The sequence below is a fragment of the Ursus arctos genome, unplaced genomic scaffold (genome assembly GCF_023065955.2).
Source record: "Ursus arctos isolate Adak ecotype North America unplaced genomic scaffold, UrsArc2.0 scaffold_3, whole genome shotgun sequence".
Lineage (NCBI taxonomy): Eukaryota > Metazoa > Chordata > Mammalia > Carnivora > Ursidae > Ursus > Ursus arctos.
Window position 1 is genome coordinate 63,125,291 of NW_026622985.1, and position 21,106 is coordinate 63,146,396.

The 21,106-nt window shown below is 40.2% G+C and overlaps 1 protein-coding gene across 15 annotated transcripts in view; it reads right to left on the minus strand.

Moving 5' to 3' along the window:
* Positions 1-21,106, minus strand: part of ELMO1 (engulfment and cell motility 1) — a 690,097-nt gene that overhangs the window by 317,097 nt on the left and 351,894 nt on the right. For all 15 annotated transcript variants that reach the window (XM_057304123.1, XM_057304122.1, XM_026509354.4 and 12 more), the window contains 4 exons: positions 17,741-17,776; positions 10,601-10,700; positions 2,832-2,983; positions 628-706 (listed from right to left, as the gene is read on the minus strand). In XM_057304123.1, coding sequence (XP_057160106.1) covers positions 628-706; positions 2,832-2,983; positions 10,601-10,700; positions 17,741-17,776 — 367 coding nt within the window. The remainder of the gene's footprint in view (positions 1-627; positions 707-2,831; positions 2,984-10,600; positions 10,701-17,740; positions 17,777-21,106) is intronic.

Genomic DNA, 21,106 nt, shown 5'->3' on the forward strand with positions numbered 1-21,106 from the left:
TTCACATAGGTACACTTAAAGGGTTCCCTTCTCTAGTGTACACAGAGGAAAGGAAATGGGTTGCTCAGTCTTCCCCCGCCCCCAGCCACATACACACATGGACACAGAAATGTCATGGAGCAAAGAGCCACCCTGACTTAGAAACAGTTATCTCAACCAGGGGCAGCGAACGGTGTGGTCTTCTTCCTGTCCTTTCCATCTAAATAAACTTCACGGGCGAAGCGGGACAACTCTCAGGGTCTCAGTGTCTTCATCAGGAAAAGAGGGACAATCCCTCCCTTGCCCTAGGGAGCATTCAGGGGCATGACAGAAGATCTCAGGCCTTCTGCCTCTGTTTCCCTCACAGCAGCAAGGCTTTCATCTTTTTATGTTTCAAGCTTCTATGTTGGGTTTCATTTGATGCAAGGGCTCTGCCTCAGGAACATTCCTAGCATTCTTCCTCAGACAAGGGCTTACGCACCTCCACCTACTTCCCACTGGATCTGTGAATGACCCCAGGCTGGCCAGCCAAACTGCAGGGCAGCCGGGAGGCCCAAGGAGTCCCCAGGATGGGAAGGAGAGGGCACTTGATGCCCTGAAAATTGCCAGCCCCGAGTACAGTCTTATGACCAAAGAAATGCAACTTACCTGCCTTCTCTCATCAGGGGCCTTCAGGAAAAGTGCGTTAATCACTGCAATGGTATAGGTTTGGATCTCTTGATCTGTCCTATAAAGACACAGAACAATACAGAAAGTCAAAATAGGCTATCTCTGAGTCAGACCATGATAAGGATCATGATCTTCCCAAAAAAAAAGATGAGAAAGGGATGACCTAGAAAATGCAGGTGGCAACTGAGTGAGAATGTATTTTAACCATCATGAGGAAGGAAACACAGCTGGGGGGGGAGGGTCGGCGGCAATTACTATTACTAGCTGGACAATTCACTGCTCAGCAGAGATCACCCAGAAAGTAAAGGTAGTCAGCTGGCTCTCCTCTTCTTCTCTAATGGTCTTAAATACATGAACCCAGGGGTTGTACATGTGTATGTACGCGGGGAACTGTGATTTTCTGTCTGATATATGAAGTATATCTGGGACTAGACGTGGGTATCCCTACACTCCTGGAAACTGCTTTGTCTCCATGGCAATGCTATTACGTATTCTAAAAATCTATTTCCAAATAGAAACTTTTTAATAACAAAAAGAACAAGTTTTTATTTTTAAAATTTGCAAATTTGCTTTTCACTGAAATGAAATCAGAAATTCCAAAGGAAGCAAAAATTTCAAAGAAGCCGCATGGTAAACAGTAAATAAGGACCCAAGCCAGAAACAAAGAGCAGCCGGTAAGCTACATTCAGAGATAATTCAGGGAGAGGCCAAGGGCAGAACACAGACTTTGGCAGGATGGAATCCAAAGCCCAGTACCCCGCAGGCTGGCTGTGTGGCCTTGAATGGGGTCAGGGGGTGTTCCCAAAACAGTCTGCTCTTCTGTAACACTGGGGAAGAACACAGTTACTTTAAGATGCTGCTTTTAGGATAAAATGAGTTAATGTATACAAAATCCTCAGTATGGCACTTGCCAAATAAACTCTCCACTCTGGCAGAGCACAAGTATGTGAATGCACAAGTATGCCCTCGAGATTCAGAGAAAAGACACAGACTGTAGAATTAATACATTTCACATTCAGGGAAATGTGAAACTGGTATTATTTCTAGAGCGGTTTCACACAAAAGCATCATTTTAGAGCATGTGCTCATTTTCCCCGAGGCCACAATCCACAGCTTGAGTGACTTAAAATTTTACATTTTGGTCACCTTCCCCTCTCCCAAATGAAGGCAACATCTAATGCACTTTGGTAGGTTTGCATTATAAACACAACAGTTAACATTTTTGGTATATTGAGAACTACTGAATATTTCCTCACAGCCCCAGCCTGCATTCTCAACCCAAACAGGCCAATCAGATTTCCTCTTGAAATTTACAAATGTGACCTGAGAGACCAGGGATGGCAGTTAATGGGAGTCAGGTCACATTAGTGCCAACCAGTACACTAGAGAAAAGGCCTGTTGTGACCAGTCCAGGAGGCCATAGTTTCTATCCTTCTCAAGGCTTAGCTACTGAAGTCATTCCTGGGCTCTAGAAAGTCCCCCAGGATCCTTTCAATGAACTCCCTGTTTGTGTAAGCCACCTCAGGGGGCTTGTTGCCACCTGTAACTCCACATACTTTAATTTATAAAGTAGCATTGTACAGTGGTGTCCTTCTCAGGGACAACCTTACTGATCACCTGAGTGGAGAGAAGGGGAAAGAACCCCAAATCCTGCAGGCTGCTAAGTGCCTTGTCTTAGAGTTCAAGCCTCTAGAGATAAAACACATACGTTAGAAAAGACAAAAGAAGGTTACTGTAATCACCTCAAGCCTAAGAAGGAAGACTATCTTGAAAAATTCTTAATTATCTATGAAAATACTCATTATATCACAGAAAAAACTATTTTTAATGACAAAGGAAAGATGCTGTTGAGAACTTAAGACAGCAAATTGTCCTATAATGTTAAAAGTAAAACTCCTTCGATATCTACCAACATTCATCAAAACTAAGGCCAGTTTTGCCAGGCGCTGGGGACAGAAGGTGCCAAGAATAGGCATGGGACCCCCCACCCCACAAGGGACCAGTCACTGCACCATTTCAGTGTGGTGGGGGATTGGTTTGGTACATGGTGTGGTTAGACACCAAATCAAGATTCCTTTTCTGTGTATTTAATCAAACCAATCAAAAACCTTTCCCAGGGCTGTATGACGGCTGTCTACCAGAATCATTTCCCCTTCCCACATGGGAGGTGACCACATGCTTACCCTTGAAGATGTGGGATAAGTTGGCCGATAGTGATCTCCTGAGCCACCTTTTGGTAGAGGTCGTGGCTATTGAGCACCATTGACTCCAAAATGGCCAAGGACCGCTGAAGGATTGAGATGTCCATGCCTGACTTGTTGACAAAACTTGCTATCTGGAAATCCAAGGAGGACACAATTGACCACTCAAAGTAAACAGGGCATAGAAGTACAGAAGGGTAAATCAAGGAAATCAGGAGCTCACTTAAGAAACACCAGACACAGAATGAAAAGTCTCTGGAATTATAGCTGAATAGTAAGAAACACATCAAGTCAGGGATGATTGCTCATATTATTACAAAGCACTATTGATATCTTATTTCTATAATTCAATAATAAGCAATTCTAAAAAGGAGACAGCTTCAAGGAATTATTGTCTGGTTTCTCTGGGATTTTTCTTCTGTGTTTTAGCTTTCAGAGGCCGATGATTTCAACACATACAGTGCAAGGACTCCTGTGTTTCTTTGAGGCAGTAATTTCAACATATACTAATAGCCATTCCCTTCTATTCCCAGGCTACTCCTTCACCCACACGATGCATGATTTTTATGTTCATATTATGACCCTGTTACATTCTTAAGGGACTCCCACAAATCACACTTGTCAACACAATTCAACTGGCAACTTCTCAGTCATTGGCTACTCTCCTTGTTATTCCACAATGAAACACTCTTTCCCCCATTCTTCCAATTTCTTATGGTTAAAACAAATTCTTCTCATCTCAAATTTAGCAAACAGGAAAACATTTAAATTAGCAGTGCTAAAAGTTAAAATAATAGCTTAAGCACTAAAATACGTTCTCTAAGGAATTAATCACTGAGGCCTCAAACATAATAAATCACAACGTAAGAAGGAAGTAAAATAAGGGTTAGAATAATGGATCACAGTAACCCAAACACATGGGTACCATAAAGGTTTTATTTTAGAGGCCTCATTAAAAGTTATTACTGTCTGTTGACAACTCACACTAAAAGGCTGTTATTACATCAACATAATGACTGCTTTCTTAAAAGCTAAATAATTTGGTTTCATGACAAACTGACATTTGCTCGCTTACCCCCCTGCCCAGTTTGGGGGGGGGGGTGATTCTTCCTTTCTGCTGTCCCATCCACCCCTTCTCCTCATCCCCTCTCTCCATCCTTGGACAAGATAAAATGCAAAGGAGCCCATGGCAACTGCGGGTACCATCTCCACTGTTTCTAGCCAATGACTCCTTGGTGGAAGTAGGGGTAGCCAGTACAGATAACAATACCCTCTCTGCCCCCAGGCACATCTGGATCTCAGGGGTAGGAAATACATGACAGAAAGGAGTATAGTATAGTAATATGATGATTTTATAACTCCAAAAAGCTATTATTTTATAACAAAGTACAGGAAGAGTATGAGAACTTTAAGATTCTCAAAAGGCTGCTTGAGCGCCTTTCATGGCTAATAAACTTCTCCAATGTGTTTACTGTCCCTGGCAAGCCTTTGCCTTAATCCTCACAGTGTGCTCCCCTCTGTCAAATCTACCAAGCTAAGACCATCTTTTTCTGACAAAAATCCAATTACCCTCATCCTGAGCTCATGGTTTAACACTTCCTTTAGACCTCTGCTAAACAGAATGTCAATTCCGCACTTTCCTCACCAACACCTCCTCCACCATTTTCCATTATCCCAGCACAATTCTTGGCATTTATTAAAAAACTGAAGAACTCGGGGCGCCTGGGTGGCTCAGTTGGTTAAGCGTCTGCCTTCAGCTCAGGTCATGATCTCAGGGTCTTGGGATGGAGCCCTGCATCAGGCTCTCTGCTCAGGGGAGAATCTGCTTCTCCCTCTGCCTCTCTCTTTTGGTGTTCTCTCTCTCTCAAATAAATAAAATCTTAAAAAAAAAAAAAAAAAAAACTAGAAGAACTCACACAGAAGTTTGTTGACAATACTTCTGATTTTCTCAGCACTCATGCCATCTTCCATGCTCCTTTTCTTGTCCTTAGTCAAAGTGGATGTACCTTTAAGGCTCCATGGAGAATCTTCCACCTGAGAGCCTACTGTCAACTCCCTCCCCCACCCTGCAGCCTTCACACCCTCTTCTCACTCATCCAAGAAATGTGTATTGGTTGGGTGCCACAAAACAGGCTTACACTGTCCTAGGCTCTGGAAATAGAGAAAGGAGCAAAACCCACAGGATGCTGAACTTCAAGGACCTTATAGTCTAGCAAAGACAGAGAGATAAAAAGGCATTTACTATGAAGTACGTTAATTGCTTATTCTTGGCATCCAAAAATATAATTCCATTTAGATATTCCAACAAAGCCTAAAATTAAATGGTGTGAAAACCAATCTCTTTGTCTTCTTAATCCTCCTTTCTCAATGATCACCTTTTATCAAGTTTGCCATCATCATTAATGATTCATAGTCTCAGTGCCTTATGTTCTGTCTCTGTGAACACATTTATGAGGTCCCCCCTTTGGTACACATTCAGGTGTACAAGCACAACATTGGCCCAGGGTCCCACTCATCCCTGGATCCCTAAGACAGCATCTTCTTCACTTTCCTCTCTAAGATTCCCCTCTAACACAATTTTATCCTCTACTTTCACAAATAACCTTTTGATACTATTTCCTTTCTCAAAATATCCAACCAGAACTCACGATGTTTTCTGATACAAAGTACACCTTCTGCTAATGGGTTTTAAAGTTCTCTACAAATTATCGGCAGTCATGTTCCCAAGGGGCTTGCTCAATGTTGTATAAAATAGTTCGTAGTTTTGCTTTATTTCAGGCATATTTGAATTCCACATACATATTCCATTTCCATTTGCCATTTCTATATATTTCTCTCCCATATAACTAATCCCTTACCGTCATCAAAATATTCTTTAAAATTATTCTTTCCTATTACCTCACCTCTTTGGTGATATATAGAACCTAACATTTCAGTAAATCTAGTGCAGGTTACAGATTTGATATTTATTTATTTATTTATTTATTTATTTATTTATTTATTTATTTGAAAGAGACAGAGAGAAAGCACAAGCAGGGAGGACGGCAGGCCGAGGGAGAAGCAGGCTCACCATTGAGCAGGGAGCCCAACGTAGTACTTGATCCAGGACCCCGGGATCATGACCTGAGCAGAAGACGGACACTTAACTGACTGAGTCACCCAGGCACCCCATTAGTGGCATTTTTAAACTAACTTCTATCTTTTGTCTTTATGTGTCAGTTGTTTTAGCCAGACATTTAAATGACCCAATATTGTCATCTAGCGAGTACTAATAACCAAGACATCAGTGCTGACTGAGTGGACATAATGACTGTGGACGGGCTCCTTATTAGTGCACATACAAATTCACCAAAATACAAATGTTATTTTCTATGTCTATTTAAAAAACTATGGATCTTAATAGTTACAGAGCATTAAAGATTTTCTGGTTAAATTTTAATTTCTCTTGTCTCCTCCCCCACCCCTGTCAAAAAATCAGTAATGACTTTCTTTGCCTTTAGATTATTCCTGGATCCATGACTGCACTTTTGGCTGACACAGGTGAGCTAGGCTAAGCCAAAGCACAGCTGCATGAAAGTAAGGCTGTACCACAAGAAAGAAGAGTGATAATTATATATACGACCTCCGCATGTTTCCAGTCATTTAAAAATGTTACCTAAATAACACGGAGGAGTATTTGCACGGCTTCTAAGAAGCCAAGGGGCATCACAGTGCATGAATCAATGACATAGACTATTAAAAGCACATAAACACTTCGTAGAATAACTTAGAATGAGATCTTAAAATTCTTCCATGCTATCAAAACTGGAAAGAGCCATAAAGAACATGCGGCTCCACTGCCGTATTTTAAATTATCTGAGCAGCGGTCCATAAATCTCTCAAGTTTTTAAAAGGTAAAAATTGCTGGGTCTCTACACTGAACTGGCTGGATGTTTGTCCAGGCACGGAGAACACTGTAGGGTGATCCAGACCTTCCTGCAGAGCTAAGGTTGCAAAAGAATTTGTATGAAACACTCCTTCCAAGAAAAGGCACTGGTGTTATACTTGGCTAAGGGAAAACCAAATCGTAATACAGAAAGTCCTAGCTTTTTTTGTGTTGTTTTATTTTGGTTTTGGTTTTTTTCTTTTCTTTCTTCTCCATACCTTCCTACCCTCTCCCTAAGCAGCAAGACTTTAAAATGCAACATTACGTATTGGCATCAAGGAATTCTATGTTTCAAAACGTTTATGAAATGATGTTATTTATTGCAGACAAAGTTTGTAAACTAGAATCTAGATCTGCACATGAGAAAACAGATAGTAAGGAAGAAGACAGGGGCTGGCAGGGAAAAAATATTTATCCAAAGTGGTATGAATTTGGCATTAATAGGAAGCCAAGTCTGGACCACAGAGATAGGCATCTTTTGTCAGTGCATTTCCTAGTTGAGTTTTGTCGAGATAAAGCTCTATTTAAAAGATAGTTGCCTGCATACAATTCCTGGGTTGTCTAAGTGCTGAATTTGAACCAGCTAATGAATAAAAAAGTTAACCTTACAAAAACTATCAATTATAAAGTCATTTTCTGATGAGAATTTTTCAGATTCACATTAGGGATTGAAATGTAAGTAGCAATGCAAAGGAAAGAGAATGACCAGGAATAAGAACATGACATTCGTTAAATGTATTACCTTTTGAGAAAATATTTAATTTTTTATTTAAACTGCCAAGACTGCTAGATTGGTTTTTTTACTTTATTTCCTTAGATTTTTTTTTTACTTAATTTCAGTGAGTGAAAACCATTTTCTTAAGTAGTCAGATATTAAATTATTGTCATTCTCTCTAACCCCTTCTCACATCATTTAACGAAAGACAGTTTTGTAATTTCCTTCCATTCATGACTGAAATTTGACTTGAAATATATTTAAATACAATGTCACTATGTTCCTTCTCTTTTTCAAGTTTTAGGGTTTAAAAATATGCTTCCAAAACAAATTTCACTCATTCATTTCACAGAAATGTATTAACTTCTTACTCTCTGCCAAGCCCCATGGATAAAGTCATGCAGAAAGCCGTGGTTCCAGCCTCCTGGGACTCATGGTCTGGTGGGAGCCAGTAAAAAGAACAAAGAATCCACAGAATGTGGTAAGTGTTAGCACAGGCACACACACAAGGTCCAAGGAGAATGGAGAGCAAAAGAAATCACTTAACTCCATACCAGTGAGGTCGGGGAGGGCTGAACAAAGGTGATGCTGGTTCAACAAGTCTTCAGGAGCTATTTTTTCCACCACTCGAAAGCACAGGTGCATGACCTGGGGGAAGGAGCCCTTAACCGAACCGATGACACTCCACTTCCTATGACATCACTTAACCTCCCCAAGCCACTGCATCCTCGCCTCCTGGCCAGAAGTAGCAAGACAGCCTGCTCTATTCTGGAAAGGACTGCTGTGAGATCAAAAGAGATATTATGGATGGGAACCTCTGGGTGGCTCAGTTTGTTAAGCATCTGCCTTCAGCTCAGGTCATAATCTCAGGGTCCTGGGATCAAGTCCCACATCGGGCTGCCTGCTCAGTGGAGAGCCTGCTTCTCCCTCTCCCTCTGCTGCTCCCCCTGGTTGTGCTTTCTCCTCTCTCCCTCTCTCTCTCTCTGTCATATAAATAAATAAAATCTTTAAAAAAAGAGAGAGAGAGATACTATGGATGAAAGCACAATACAACTTCAAGGAATTTGCATTCAGGACAGCATTGTTTTTAGAGCAAAAGAGGCTTTAACAACAGACAAGCTAGGTAATTGGGATGTAGGAAAGAAAGGCCTGCCAAAAATCCAGAATGAGTTAACCTTTTTTGTTAAGTATGAAAAATCCACAAAGCCCAGTATCTTCAGATGTAACTTGCTTCTCTAGATCTTTTAGCCTAGAAGGACAGAACAGTGACATTTGTTCCTTGCATTTATAATTTACGGCTTCCATTTCCTTGGCTTTCTCATCTACAATTGTTTCCTTTCTCTTCAGCAATTCGTACCACTGACTAATAGAGGCAAAAAGAAGCTTCCTTTTCTAGTGGTTCCCATTAATCATCTCCCTTGGCTTTATGCCCTTACACAAGGAAAGAGAATTCAGAGGTGTGTCAAGAAGGCCCTGGGTTCCCAATCAGCTCTTGTCTGAAACACATATGCAGCATCGTGCAAGCGTTCAATCTGGGGGGCTTCCCTTCCCAACACCCTCACTCAACAGACTAGGGGCTCTCCTCTGCCCTTCGATTCAAGGCAGCACCTCCCTCAAGATACGGCTTAACTTCAAAAGGAGAAGGAGTAACTTCACAGTGAGGGGACCCAGCAGGTATCACCTCAATCACACAAGCAAGGTCAACATCACCATTACTAACACATATCAACATGACATACCCCGATACAATGTGCTGACAAAGACACAATGTTCCTTCTCTAGTACTCTTCCCAAAAATGCATCACCTTGATTTAACCATCAAATATCAAACAAATCCAAATCGAGGGACATTCTACAAAATAAAGGACTCTTCAAAACTGTCAAAATCATGAAAGACCAGAAAAACCGAGGAACTGTCAGACTGGAAGACACTAAGGAGGCATGACCACTAAATGCAATGTTGGATCCTAGATCGGGTCCTTAACAAGACAAAGGACATTAGTAGAAAAAAATGGTGAAATCAAATAACGGTAATGGTATCGCACCACTGTTCATTGTACCATCATTATGCAAAATGTAACCTAGGGGAAGCTGGATGAAGGGCATATGGAAACATTCTGTACTATTTTGTGCAACTTTTTTATAAGTCTACCACGATTTCACTATAAAAGGTTTAAAAAATTCAAGTGACTCCTCTGGATTTTGCTTTGACTTTTCAGCTTTTGCACAGATTCTCTGAATGTATTTTAAACAACCCTTCCCAGAAATCAATACTTCTAAAATAAATTTATGAATTCCAAACATCTCTTCACTCCCAATACAATAGGAAGAAAAATGCCAATACTCTTATAAACCATTTCACAATTACAGAGAGAGGAAAAACAAATTAACCAATTAATAAGTAATAATAATCCATGATTTAATGCCACATTTAATAGTTATCAAGGCAGGACTATATATTTATTGTTCGAAGGAATTATAAGTTTGCAGATGTGTCTTTACACAACTCAACTGCAGGAAGTGGTGGGAGCTCCTCTGCCCTCTGTTCCCACACCAAGTCCACCTTTCCCATCCCTTTATTAGCTTCCTCCTAAAGGAGGAACCGATCCCAGAGACATTTACTGCACCGTGATTACAAGTAAGTGGTCTCAACCTAAGAAGATGAACCCAAGCACACCCCCTTCTCTTATATCCCTGCTTTAAACCCAGGCATGTAGGAAATCAACATACTCTGTCTCTTTCCCGTTCCCTGAATACCTGATTGAGGGCAGGAGGTTTAAGGAGGACAGAAGGAACTCTACTTAGGTCCTGAGAATAACCGAGTCCTGGACAGGGAATATGCAGGGACTGCTTCTGTGGTGTTAACAACATGACACTTTGATTTCCTTTGACTATGGGTTCTCACGTGCAAGCCCTTATGATCCTGGTGGGGAGACAACATCATCTCCACATAGGATTTAGATATCCAGATCCCCACATTCATAATACTTTCAACAGCCGCACCTACCTTTAACACAAAGAACTAAAGGAAACAATGACACAATATCCTCAAAGCAGAGCAATGTATCTATGAAAGTAATTTAAGCCTTAGAAAAGAACAATCTACATTACCTTCTTAATAAATGCCACTGAAAATGTATCCCAGGACACTATTCCATGGTCCATCAGCTCAACAAAGGCCGTCAGGGTGAAAGAGAGCATGTCTCCAAAGCTGGAAAACACAAAGGGGATTAATGGAGATGCGCCCAAGAGCTGAGCCCAAGAACAGGCACAGAAGTGACAAGGCTTTAGAAGAGTGAATACAACAGAATTGTAAAAGATCACTGAGATAAGCAGCTGGGCCATAGGAAACTTCGTCAAAAATGTGCGTCAACGGGAGGGAGGCAGGTGGGCTTTACAAAGAAAGCCAGGGCCTCAGTGGGACAGACCTGGGCTGACTCTCACTCTGGTGAGCTACGTCACACTGGGCTATTCCCTAATCTTTCTGAGCCTCTGTCTTCTCAGCTGAAAAACTGAAGAGTGATACCTATTTAACGTAGGGCTGCTTGCAGTGCACTTAATACCCTGTGCAACATATAGGCATTCGGTAAATGATAGCTTAAAGAAAAGCTTCTCAGCCAAGAGAGGGCAATGTGCTTTTTTTATTATTCATGGGTATCTAATAATTAGAAATAATTCTAGTAAGAGTGTTAGCACTTTGCAGAGGATTTGAGCGGTGTGTGTGTTTGTGTGTGTGTGTGTGTTTGGGTGAGTGCTTACACACACACAAACATAGATACAAATATATATATGTAAGTAAGCATATTCATTTCTATGTTACACTGGCCAGAATTTTATCTTTCTTATAGAATATCTGTGAAAATAATGATTATTTGCTAGCCATAGACTTGCTATGATTTGGAAGGCTGTCGGAAGGGTCTAATGTGTGGGTGAGAAATCAAAACAGAGATCAGACGCACTCAAGCAAAAGCACTGTTGTTTTAAAACAGCTCCACCCATGTCCCTGATCAGACAATATTCTGGTTTCTAATGCTCTCAAAACAACACTTAACACTCAGAATCTTTTAGGGAAATTCACCTCCACTGTAAATTATCATCATAATAAATGTTAACTCTCAAGATAAGTACTCTCTCCAAGTACCCTGAATGAGGCCCAGCAGGATTTCTGCACTGTATGCAACTTCAGAGATTCATCTGATTTTTTTTAAAAATATAGTTGGTTGTTCAGATTTTGAATCTCTCGACCCCTACATAACCACAACTGCTATACTACAAAGGCTCATGGAATGTTTAGACCGAATCTTCCCATCTATTTTCAGCTAACAGGATAGAAAATAGTCTCCTGTTTCTTAGAAAACAGCTTCCTAACTTTCCTTCTTGCCAGGGCTCTCAGCCCAGGCTTGGGAATGACCTTGGGAATCCTGCATCACTTCAGAGGCCACGAGGCTCTCAGGAGAAGACCGTGATCAGAAGGGACCTGAGATCAGAGAGGATGGGATGTGCTTCTTTTAGGTAGACACCGTGGTGTGGGTAGGGTCTGAAGTCAGACAGCAGTTTCCCCTCCAGCGCTCAGTGGGCAAGCTACTGACGTAAGCTGTGCCTCAGTCTCCTTGCTTATTAAAAGTGATGGTGGGGGTGGGGGGTGATACCTTACTCAGGATTTCTGGGGGAACAGAACAAGCTACCTTACTTCAAGCTTCTCCCGCGGTGTGTAGCACATAGCCACATGTGAGTGTTAGCTATGATCATTACGCAAAAGTGATCTTCTAGAAAGGTAAACGACGTCCACGGTCTTCAAATGTTTGCCTTCGTTGTGTCAAGGATTCTCTGGCCTTGGAGCCAGGGAGAAAAAAAGGCAAGGAAAGCCAAACCATTCAGGCCAGAAATACTTTTTTTTTTAAAGGCTTCTCTGGGTCAGAGACTGGCAATACCAATCTCACAGGGGCTCCTTAGGTGGCATGCCCCCCGAAAATAAATTCCAAGCCAGAAAACCGAAACTTCCTTGAAGGAATACATAAAGAGTAGAAAGATGAAAAATGGGTTAAAAAGAGTAGCAAGAAAGGTTAAAAAAAAATCCAGGAATGATTCTCTACAATGAATCATAAGAAAATCCAAACATCAGATTGTGGAAGGAAAATAAAATTTAAAAAAAGGAAACTGCCTCAGGTAAATAAGAGAGCCAGGTATAAAAGCAATTAGTAAGATTTATTAATAAAGTGTGTTGGCATTAGTAGTGCTGTGAAAACGTTATTACATAATGTATTGTATTTGTTGTAAACAATATTAGCTAATGTATTATTATAGTGTTATTAGTAACCATTATTAGCTAATTTATTTTCCTTTTTGCTTAAAAAGGGGGAAAACAAGCATATGGTAACTAATCGTTGCCATTTGCTTACACCTGGCAGGTTAAAAGACCTCACCCGCTAAAAGACTCCCATGTAAATGACATTGGAGAATGGCACCCACAGCCTCCATACAGCACAAACACAGCCTCGTGTTGTCACTCACACACAAGCACTGATACAGACAGTGACAAAGGAAAGCACACGCTATTGCAGTCAAACTCTTCTTTACATCCCCTGGAGCTGGTTGAGGCTGAGAACAGAGATGGTGTTAGTCTTCCTTAACTGCTTTAAGAAACGAAAAATAAGTTGTATTTATTTTTTTTAAGATTTTATTTGTTTTTGAGAGAGAGAGAGGGGGCGCACATGAGTGCACAGGTGGGGGTGAGGGAGGGACAGAGGGAGAAGCAGACTCCCCGCCAAGCAGGGAGCCTGATGCAGGACTCTATACCAGGACCCTGGGATCATGACCTGAGCCAAAGGCAGATGCTAAACCGACTGAGCCACCCAGGCACCGCCACCCACCCCTGCCAAAAATAAGTTATATTTATGCTCTCTAATTATTCAAAGGCAAAATGACTCTCTTCCCCACTCAAGGGGCCCATAATTCAAGTGGCCTTAGTAACCCCTAGGGATTGTCCCACTTCCTCAAATGCTCAAGAACTCTGCCCTTGGACTCCTCAGACAGTTTGTGAGGACTTGGGATGAAAGATGGAGAGAAAGAGTATCATTTGGTTTCCAAATCTCCAAGCTTTGCTTTTGGGGCCAGGATTTCAATCTCCATGGTTGTGAAGGGGGTGGAGCACCATTTCTACAACTGCAGTTAGGCCTCTCTGTCTATAAATGTTGCATTATTTATATTCCTATTTTATAGAAATATCATCTAATACCATTTTATTTACACACATCATATATTTTATATATTCTATGTATGTTATTAGATCATATAATTCTATTTTATATTATATATAACATAAAGGTGTTATTAAATATATGTGTGTTGTATTATCTATTACATGATAAAAATATATATACACACACATATACAATATGCTATATATATGTGTGTGTGTATATGTATACATAGTGCATATATACCATAAATGCAATTCATTGTGACTGGTTGCTAGATGGCATACCAGGTTTCCACAAGAGAGAATTTTTTAAAAATTCAACCTCAAACCCTCAATTGCAAAGAGAAGATGGTCATGCTATATTTTTATTACATTCCAAATCAAGGGACTCAATCATCTAATTTCAAATGGTGCAGCTATAAAAGCCCTTATCAAACCCCGACACAGTTGTTTACTCTCATGCCTAGAGGAGAGACTGAGGCTCCAAAGACAAAGGCAGGAGCCAAGGCTCCCTTTCTGAAGTCAATGCCGCGTGCACAAGATCCAGGCTAAAAGGGTTGCAAGTATAAAGCAACCACATGGCACATGCGGGAGCACTTTTATTTGTTTGCTTTATTTGTTTTTTTATAAAGTGCTAAGCTAAAGATTTTGCAGTACTGACTGCCACAAATTAAGCCGACTGCAAACTTTACATTCTGGTCGAGAGCCATGTCACAGCCAACACACCATGTGTGCTGGAATGATTCAAATAAATGTTTCTCATCAACTCAGTAGAGACCATCTTCATTCCAACTAAATTCAGCCAATCTCAAAGCATTTCAAATTTAAGCTGCTAAATTTATAAAAGAACAGTGCTTCCAAATGTTTCGATTGGGTGCCATGTCCAAGGCAAAAGTGGAGATAAGATGCAAGTAAAGGCCACTTTTAAAGTTATCGATAAATCATACTCAATATATCCTTAATTCCTAAAGTTAATGAACATAGTTCTGCCCGCCCTTTGAATTTTTCCAAATGTTTTCTGTTGTATGTGGTAAAAATTATACACATAAAAGGTTATACATTTCTAAATCACCCTTTAGACATTCCCTTGGCCTTCAGATTCATAGCATGACGTGTGCAAACATTCTTCTGGCTCCTTTGTTAAAAAACTGAACTGCAAATCAGTTCTGGACTCTATTCTATTCCTTTCATCTGTCTACCCCCTTATACCAACATCACGCTGTGTTAATAACTTTATAGTAAGTCCTGAAGTCAGTTAATGAAATCCTCCAACTTGGTTCATCTTTGTTGCTTTTTCAAGACTATTTGGGCTATTCCAGATCCTTTCCTTAAATTTTAGGATTGGTTTGCAATTTCTTTTTAAAAAATCATATTGCATTGGGGGCACCTGTGTGGCTCAGTCAGTTAAGTGTCCAAATCTTGTTTTTGGCTCAGGTCATGATCTCAGGGTTGTGGGATGGAGCCCAGTGTCTGGCTCCACACTCAGCGGAGCGTCTGTTTGGAATTCTCTCTCTCCCTCTGCCCTTCTCCACCCCTCCCCCTCCCCCAGCTCACGCTCAATCTCAATAGATAAATAAATAAATCCTTAAATTTCAGAAGTTTGACTATGATGTTTCCAGATAATAGTTTTCTTTCTATTTATTCCACTTAGGATCACTGAGCTTCTTAGCTCTATAAATTTATGTTTTTCAACAAATTTTGGAAACTGTCAGGATTTCCTCAAGTATTTTTCTGCCTTATTCTCTCTTTCCTCTCTTTGAGACCCCAGTTAAATGTATTTTATATCAGTTGTTACCATCTCACAGATCAATTAGTCACTATCCATTTAATCCATTCTTCAGATTGAGCAATTTGTACTGATTTATCTTCAAGGTTACTATCTCTTCTGCCATCTTCAAGTCCCATACAGTGAATTTTTCATTTTAAATGTTATACTTTTCAGTTTTATAATTTCCGATTGGTTATTTTTTATGCTTTCCATTTCTCTGCTAAGACTTCTTGTGTGTGCACACATTATACTTTCTTCTTCTGATATATTTATAAGCGTTGCTTTAAAATCTTCATTTGCTAATTCCAACACCTGGGTCACTGCAGGTTCAGCTTCTACTACTTGCTTTATTTTTTTTTTTTTAAGAATGCGTCATCTTTTCTTAGTCTTCATATATCTAGTGATTTTTTTTATTATATTCTGAACATTGAGAATAAAAGACTGCCAAGTCTCAAAATCCAGTTTTGTTCTTCTGAAGAGTGTTTTGTTAGAGCAGAAATAAACCTAGCTAGAATCAAACTCCAAATTCTGCAGTGAGTGGCAGTTTAAAATCTCTTCTCAATTCTTGCCCTTTCTAGTTGCTGTTTTTACCAGGCCTTGGGGGTTCCCACACACATACACACTCACACACATGTACATTCACACTACTGATTTGGGTCAATTTTATAGGTGGATAGATGTAGACATGTACATATGGGCTCTCATACCCTTCTTTCATGGATTCTCCCTCATAAGGTAGCTGCTCTGTTAGCCCCAGACTGTATCTTATTAGTAACTTACCAAAACTGAGGCTTTCAGCCACCCCATGCTAACTGGATGAGCATGTATCTTCAGGCAAAAGCTACAAACACACAAATCTCATCTGAGGCCCATTTATTCTTCCGAGGATTGACCACCCTCTCTTTCTGTCTACTTTAGGTTGCTATCCAGTTCCTTAAAGCTGTTGTTTTTAGGTGTTTTTGTTTACACTAATTTGTCCAAATTTTATAATCATTATCGGTATTAGTCTAATTAAGATATTCTGCCATTACCAGAATTAAGGCCCTGAACACTGATTTTGTCTATGTTTGATAAATGAAAATCATGGTTCACATGTAGCCACACTTCCAGCATCCCTACATACCAAAAGATTAAAATGATTGGAAGATAAATTTTAAGAAATTATTTTGGTTTCAGAGCCCCCAAATTCCTCGACGTTAGCAAGTCATATGAGGTTGTTAGAGAAAAACTCTGTTTGAGTCCCAGCTCCACCACCTGATTTTAACTTCTGCATCAAGGAAATAATTCTCATTATACTGATCTTGTGCAGTGGATACAAGTGTGAATTAAAATGAATGTAAACACTGAGACAATGCCCAGAACAAACTCTCATAAAAGAGGGCTTCTGCTGCCATTACCATTGTGTCTACTTCATTAAATATATATATGCATATAAAGAATATTTTTAAAATTTTACCCTAAAAACTCAATAGTGCTTTCTACTTTATCAGGATTTACTAACTAAGGAGTATATACTTTTTTTCTATGTGGGAAGGGTAGGGAAAGAGACCAGTATTACACACTGAGGGCGACTAGAATTTCCTCTGAGGACTGAAAAAATAAGGTGCACATTTTCAGATGCTGTTCAGTCTTGCTTCTCAAATTGAAATTATCTGCTTAACAACTTGGCAAAATGGAAATTTGTTCTGCCTACTATAGAGAGTTTGTTAGACCCTATTTGGACTCACCTTGTTCAGTGGATAAGAAAGGCACTGATGAGGAAAAACTCTAAGAAAAAGTTCTGAGATCTCCAGACACAATTATCATGCAATTCACTTGATAGGTGACTGAACACTTTCTGAGACTCCGAGTAAATAATTTTCATACCGCACTTCAATCCTGAATGCTTTTTTTTAACGTGGATCTTTTTCATACTGAGCCACTGAAGAAAATCAAAGACTTTTAACTTTGAACATCACATAGGCCACAAAAAAATAAGTTTTTGTTTAAAGTAATACATAAAATTATGCCTAGCCTTGCTCCAGGAGAAGGATAGCAATTCTGATGTAATCATTTTGTGGCTACAAACATAAAATATCCTTTCTACCACAAAGCAAAAATAGGCAGGGAGGAGTAAATTTTTGAAGAACCTGTTAATAAGAACATCAAATGAGCAAAAAAAAAAAAATCACTTACTCAAAATATCTAGATGCATAGTTATACAGTCAGTCAAAGGACAGGGTTTAATTATACAGAGAAGAAGGAAGTGTTACATCATCTATATTAATTGATCACAAATTCTTACCAAGGCTTCATGATCTTCTGCAATTTCTGGTATCGTCTGCAAAATTTGAAAAAAAACAATATGAGGAGCATGTTTGAAAGCAATAATTTTTACACAAAGAACATTACCTTGAAGAAAGCTCAGGACTAGATATAGGGGAGATTTAACTGCCATGATGTAAAGGACTTTATTCATTTCAAAACATTATTCAAAGTAATAAACTGGTGTTCCCCGATGATAAGAAACAATCAAAAGACAGGGATTAAGCTACTGTAATGAACCCACTGCATTTACTTAAGAGTAAAGGCAACAGAACACTCTATCTGGATCAGAGTGAGTATATGTTCAATGGGGAGAAAAACCCTCAATATAAGACTGGGCATATTTTCAATGAAAAAAAAAAATGGAGCCAAAAGGTACTAGACCAGTTCTTAAGTATAAGCTCAACAGTGAATAAATAATTGATTATCTTTCTTTGGGAAAATGCCCACTCATTCTACTTTGACCCCTCTTGAGAAAAGACTGCCTCTTTGTAGGGAAGACATCACAAGCTACTACAATAGTCTTGAACAACAGATGGAATTCTGTGATGGTAGCCTGCAAAAAAATGGACAAATCTCATCTGCAAGAAAGGACAACTATGCCTCTTTAAAAAACAGGTCAAGGAGATAAGGAAACAAGCAATGTTCATCCTATCAATCCACTTCCCAGCCCTCCAGTCTGCCAAATTTCTCTGGCATTAAGTATGTTCTTCCCTCTGTTTTGAATACCCTTCTGCTCTAACCAGGTTGTCCAACTAGCTAAGTTCTACTCCAAACTCCCCAGATTCTGGGCTCCTCTGGGAAGCCTTCTTGACCTCTGATTTCCCTTCCTTGACCAGACTGAGGGTGGCACTCACACCTGTACTTGGTGAGAGAAACATCAGCTGTATGACTTAGGTAGGACATCTCACTGTCCTTCCAGCTTCCTGAAGGCAGGGGCTTAGCACTGTGACTGAGTACTATAATGTCAGGCATATGCAGAGTAGATAAGTAGCTGATGAATGATTTGGCTTTTCAGATGAAGTGAAGTTTCATTTTCATCCACGTAAAATGTAACCACTTCAGAAACCTAACTGACCACAAGGAGATCAGATCTAGTCTCTGGTAAATCGAGGGGCGGGGTGTTGGGTGATGGGGGTAAAAATGTGTATAGCCATCTTCTTCTTCCTCCTCCCATCCCCCACCTTTACCTACCTTTGAAAAAAAAAAACATTATTAGCTTCCATCCCTCCCTCCTTCAAAAAGCCACTGGGCAGGGTGAAAGTAATAGGTGACCCACCACAGGGAGGCAGACCTGAGCAGAGGTTGGGTCCTCTTGCCAGGGCCAAACACTACTGTCCACTAACAGGAACTGGGCTCCTTACAGAAATGACTCCTGCCAGGACTGAGGCAAGGAAAGCTCTAGATAAGCCCAGAGCAGCTCACTGAGCCAGAAAGGAATGAAATGCTCAAAGAATAATGGCAGACAGGTCAGAAGGGCACAGAAGGCTGCTTGAAACTTCCACAGCCAAATCTGGGACAGACTGAGCACCAAAATAAATAATAACAGTGACAGATCACAGCTTCCTGAATTAAACAGGACCGAATGAGTCCACGTTGTTTCAAGGAGTGGCATGCTGGTATTGTAGCAGAGCCAAATCTCTGGAGGAAAACATGCAAACCTGATTTGTACTGTTTTCTGTCCTCCTTCCTGTAACTACTCCAAAATTATTTATTAATTAATTAATTACAAAGTGGGGTAAACGTGTTACAGTAGAGACCCCTGGAAGGCACTCTCTTAAGTGGTCAAAGTGAAACCAGTCATAAGACACACGGACATCATGTGCCAGCCATAGGATGCAATGAAGAAAACCACAAGCATCAGTGATATGCCAGCCAAAGATGCGTAACATGGGTTTACAACAAGAACACAACACAGGCTAAGTCTGTAGAAAAAAAGCTGTGTCCCCATGGGAAACCGTGCATACTCTTCTGAGTTATCAGATGCCAGCCCGGTTTTCTCTAAGTTGTAGGTAACTGGTGAATATGTACATTTTGTCCCATCTCATAGTGATTTAATGGACTTCCTCCTTGCAGGTAAAAATCCAGTTCTGCCTCCATTTGCAGTTCATTTCAACATCCCTTTGCTCCACATAAATTGGTGCCCTTTTGACTCTTCCTTTGAAACCATTAAAACATCTGCCTCATTCCCTCAAATCACCGGAGTAAAATTGTTTTAACACATGTTCATTTTTATATCTGTATGAGCCATGCTTTTATCTTTTCCTAAAAATCACCTGTAATGAATTACCTTTTAGCAAACCCAAACTGGAGGATATTCTAAAAGTGGCTGATCTATCATCTTAAAAAGTGCCAAAATCAGGAGAGAAAAGGAACCCCTAAGGAATAATTCCACACGGAAGGAGATCAGGAAGACAGGACAAATGGTGCAAAGGTGCTATCTGGAATGACTGGATTAAAGGACACAACAGAGGCAAGTGTGAAACTTTATCTCGTAACTCTTCCAGTAAGTAGAGAGGCGTTCAGTTAATGAAACAAGGAGGCCATTAACTGAGGTGGCCCTAAGGCCAGAGGCCTATATAAGCAAACCCAAAACAAGCCTGTAAATGCCACAAGGTTACAAAAACACAAACAAACAAACAAACAAAAAACAAAAACAAAACAAAACATCCAAAACAGTATCTATGGATGACCAATCACAAACATCCAGCTAGGCTCTAAGCTCCTCTTCTCTATAAAAGTCTTTACCCTGGCTCCAGCAGGTGCAGCGCTCCTAACCACTTCCAGTATGGCGCTGACCACTTCCAACTGATTTTTGCTCAAATAAATTCTTAAAAATGTTAATATGCTTCAGTTTATTGTTTAACAGAACCAGTTCAAAATTACTGTATGTGAAGGATGTATCTGTGTGCATGTGTGTGTGCATGCGTGATGCGTGCATGTAGTATATAAAAAGCTATCACTGCAACTTTTCCAAATCGCTTTCTGGCCTGGTGCCTGAGTACCTTCAGCTTTTTATATGTGTTCCACTTGCTGTAGCAGACTCTGGCCTTGGAAGGTTCTCCCTGACCAGTGCTTCTTCTCAACTCCCTCACTTTGGGTTCAGATTAAGCATAAACAAAGAGGAACTTTTTGTTGTGATGTCTCTTTTCCTAACTGAAGTTCTCTCTCTCTCTTTCTCTCTCTCTCTCAATATACCCATTTTTAAAAGAAATGTGAGCAGGAACAAATGATTCTAGAAAGGCTGATGTTTCGGGGTGGCCAGAAGCCTCTCACCTGAGCCCAAGGTGTGGCATTCTGTTCCCTAGCAGAAGATAATCTCTTCTCCAAACAGGCTGTGTGACCT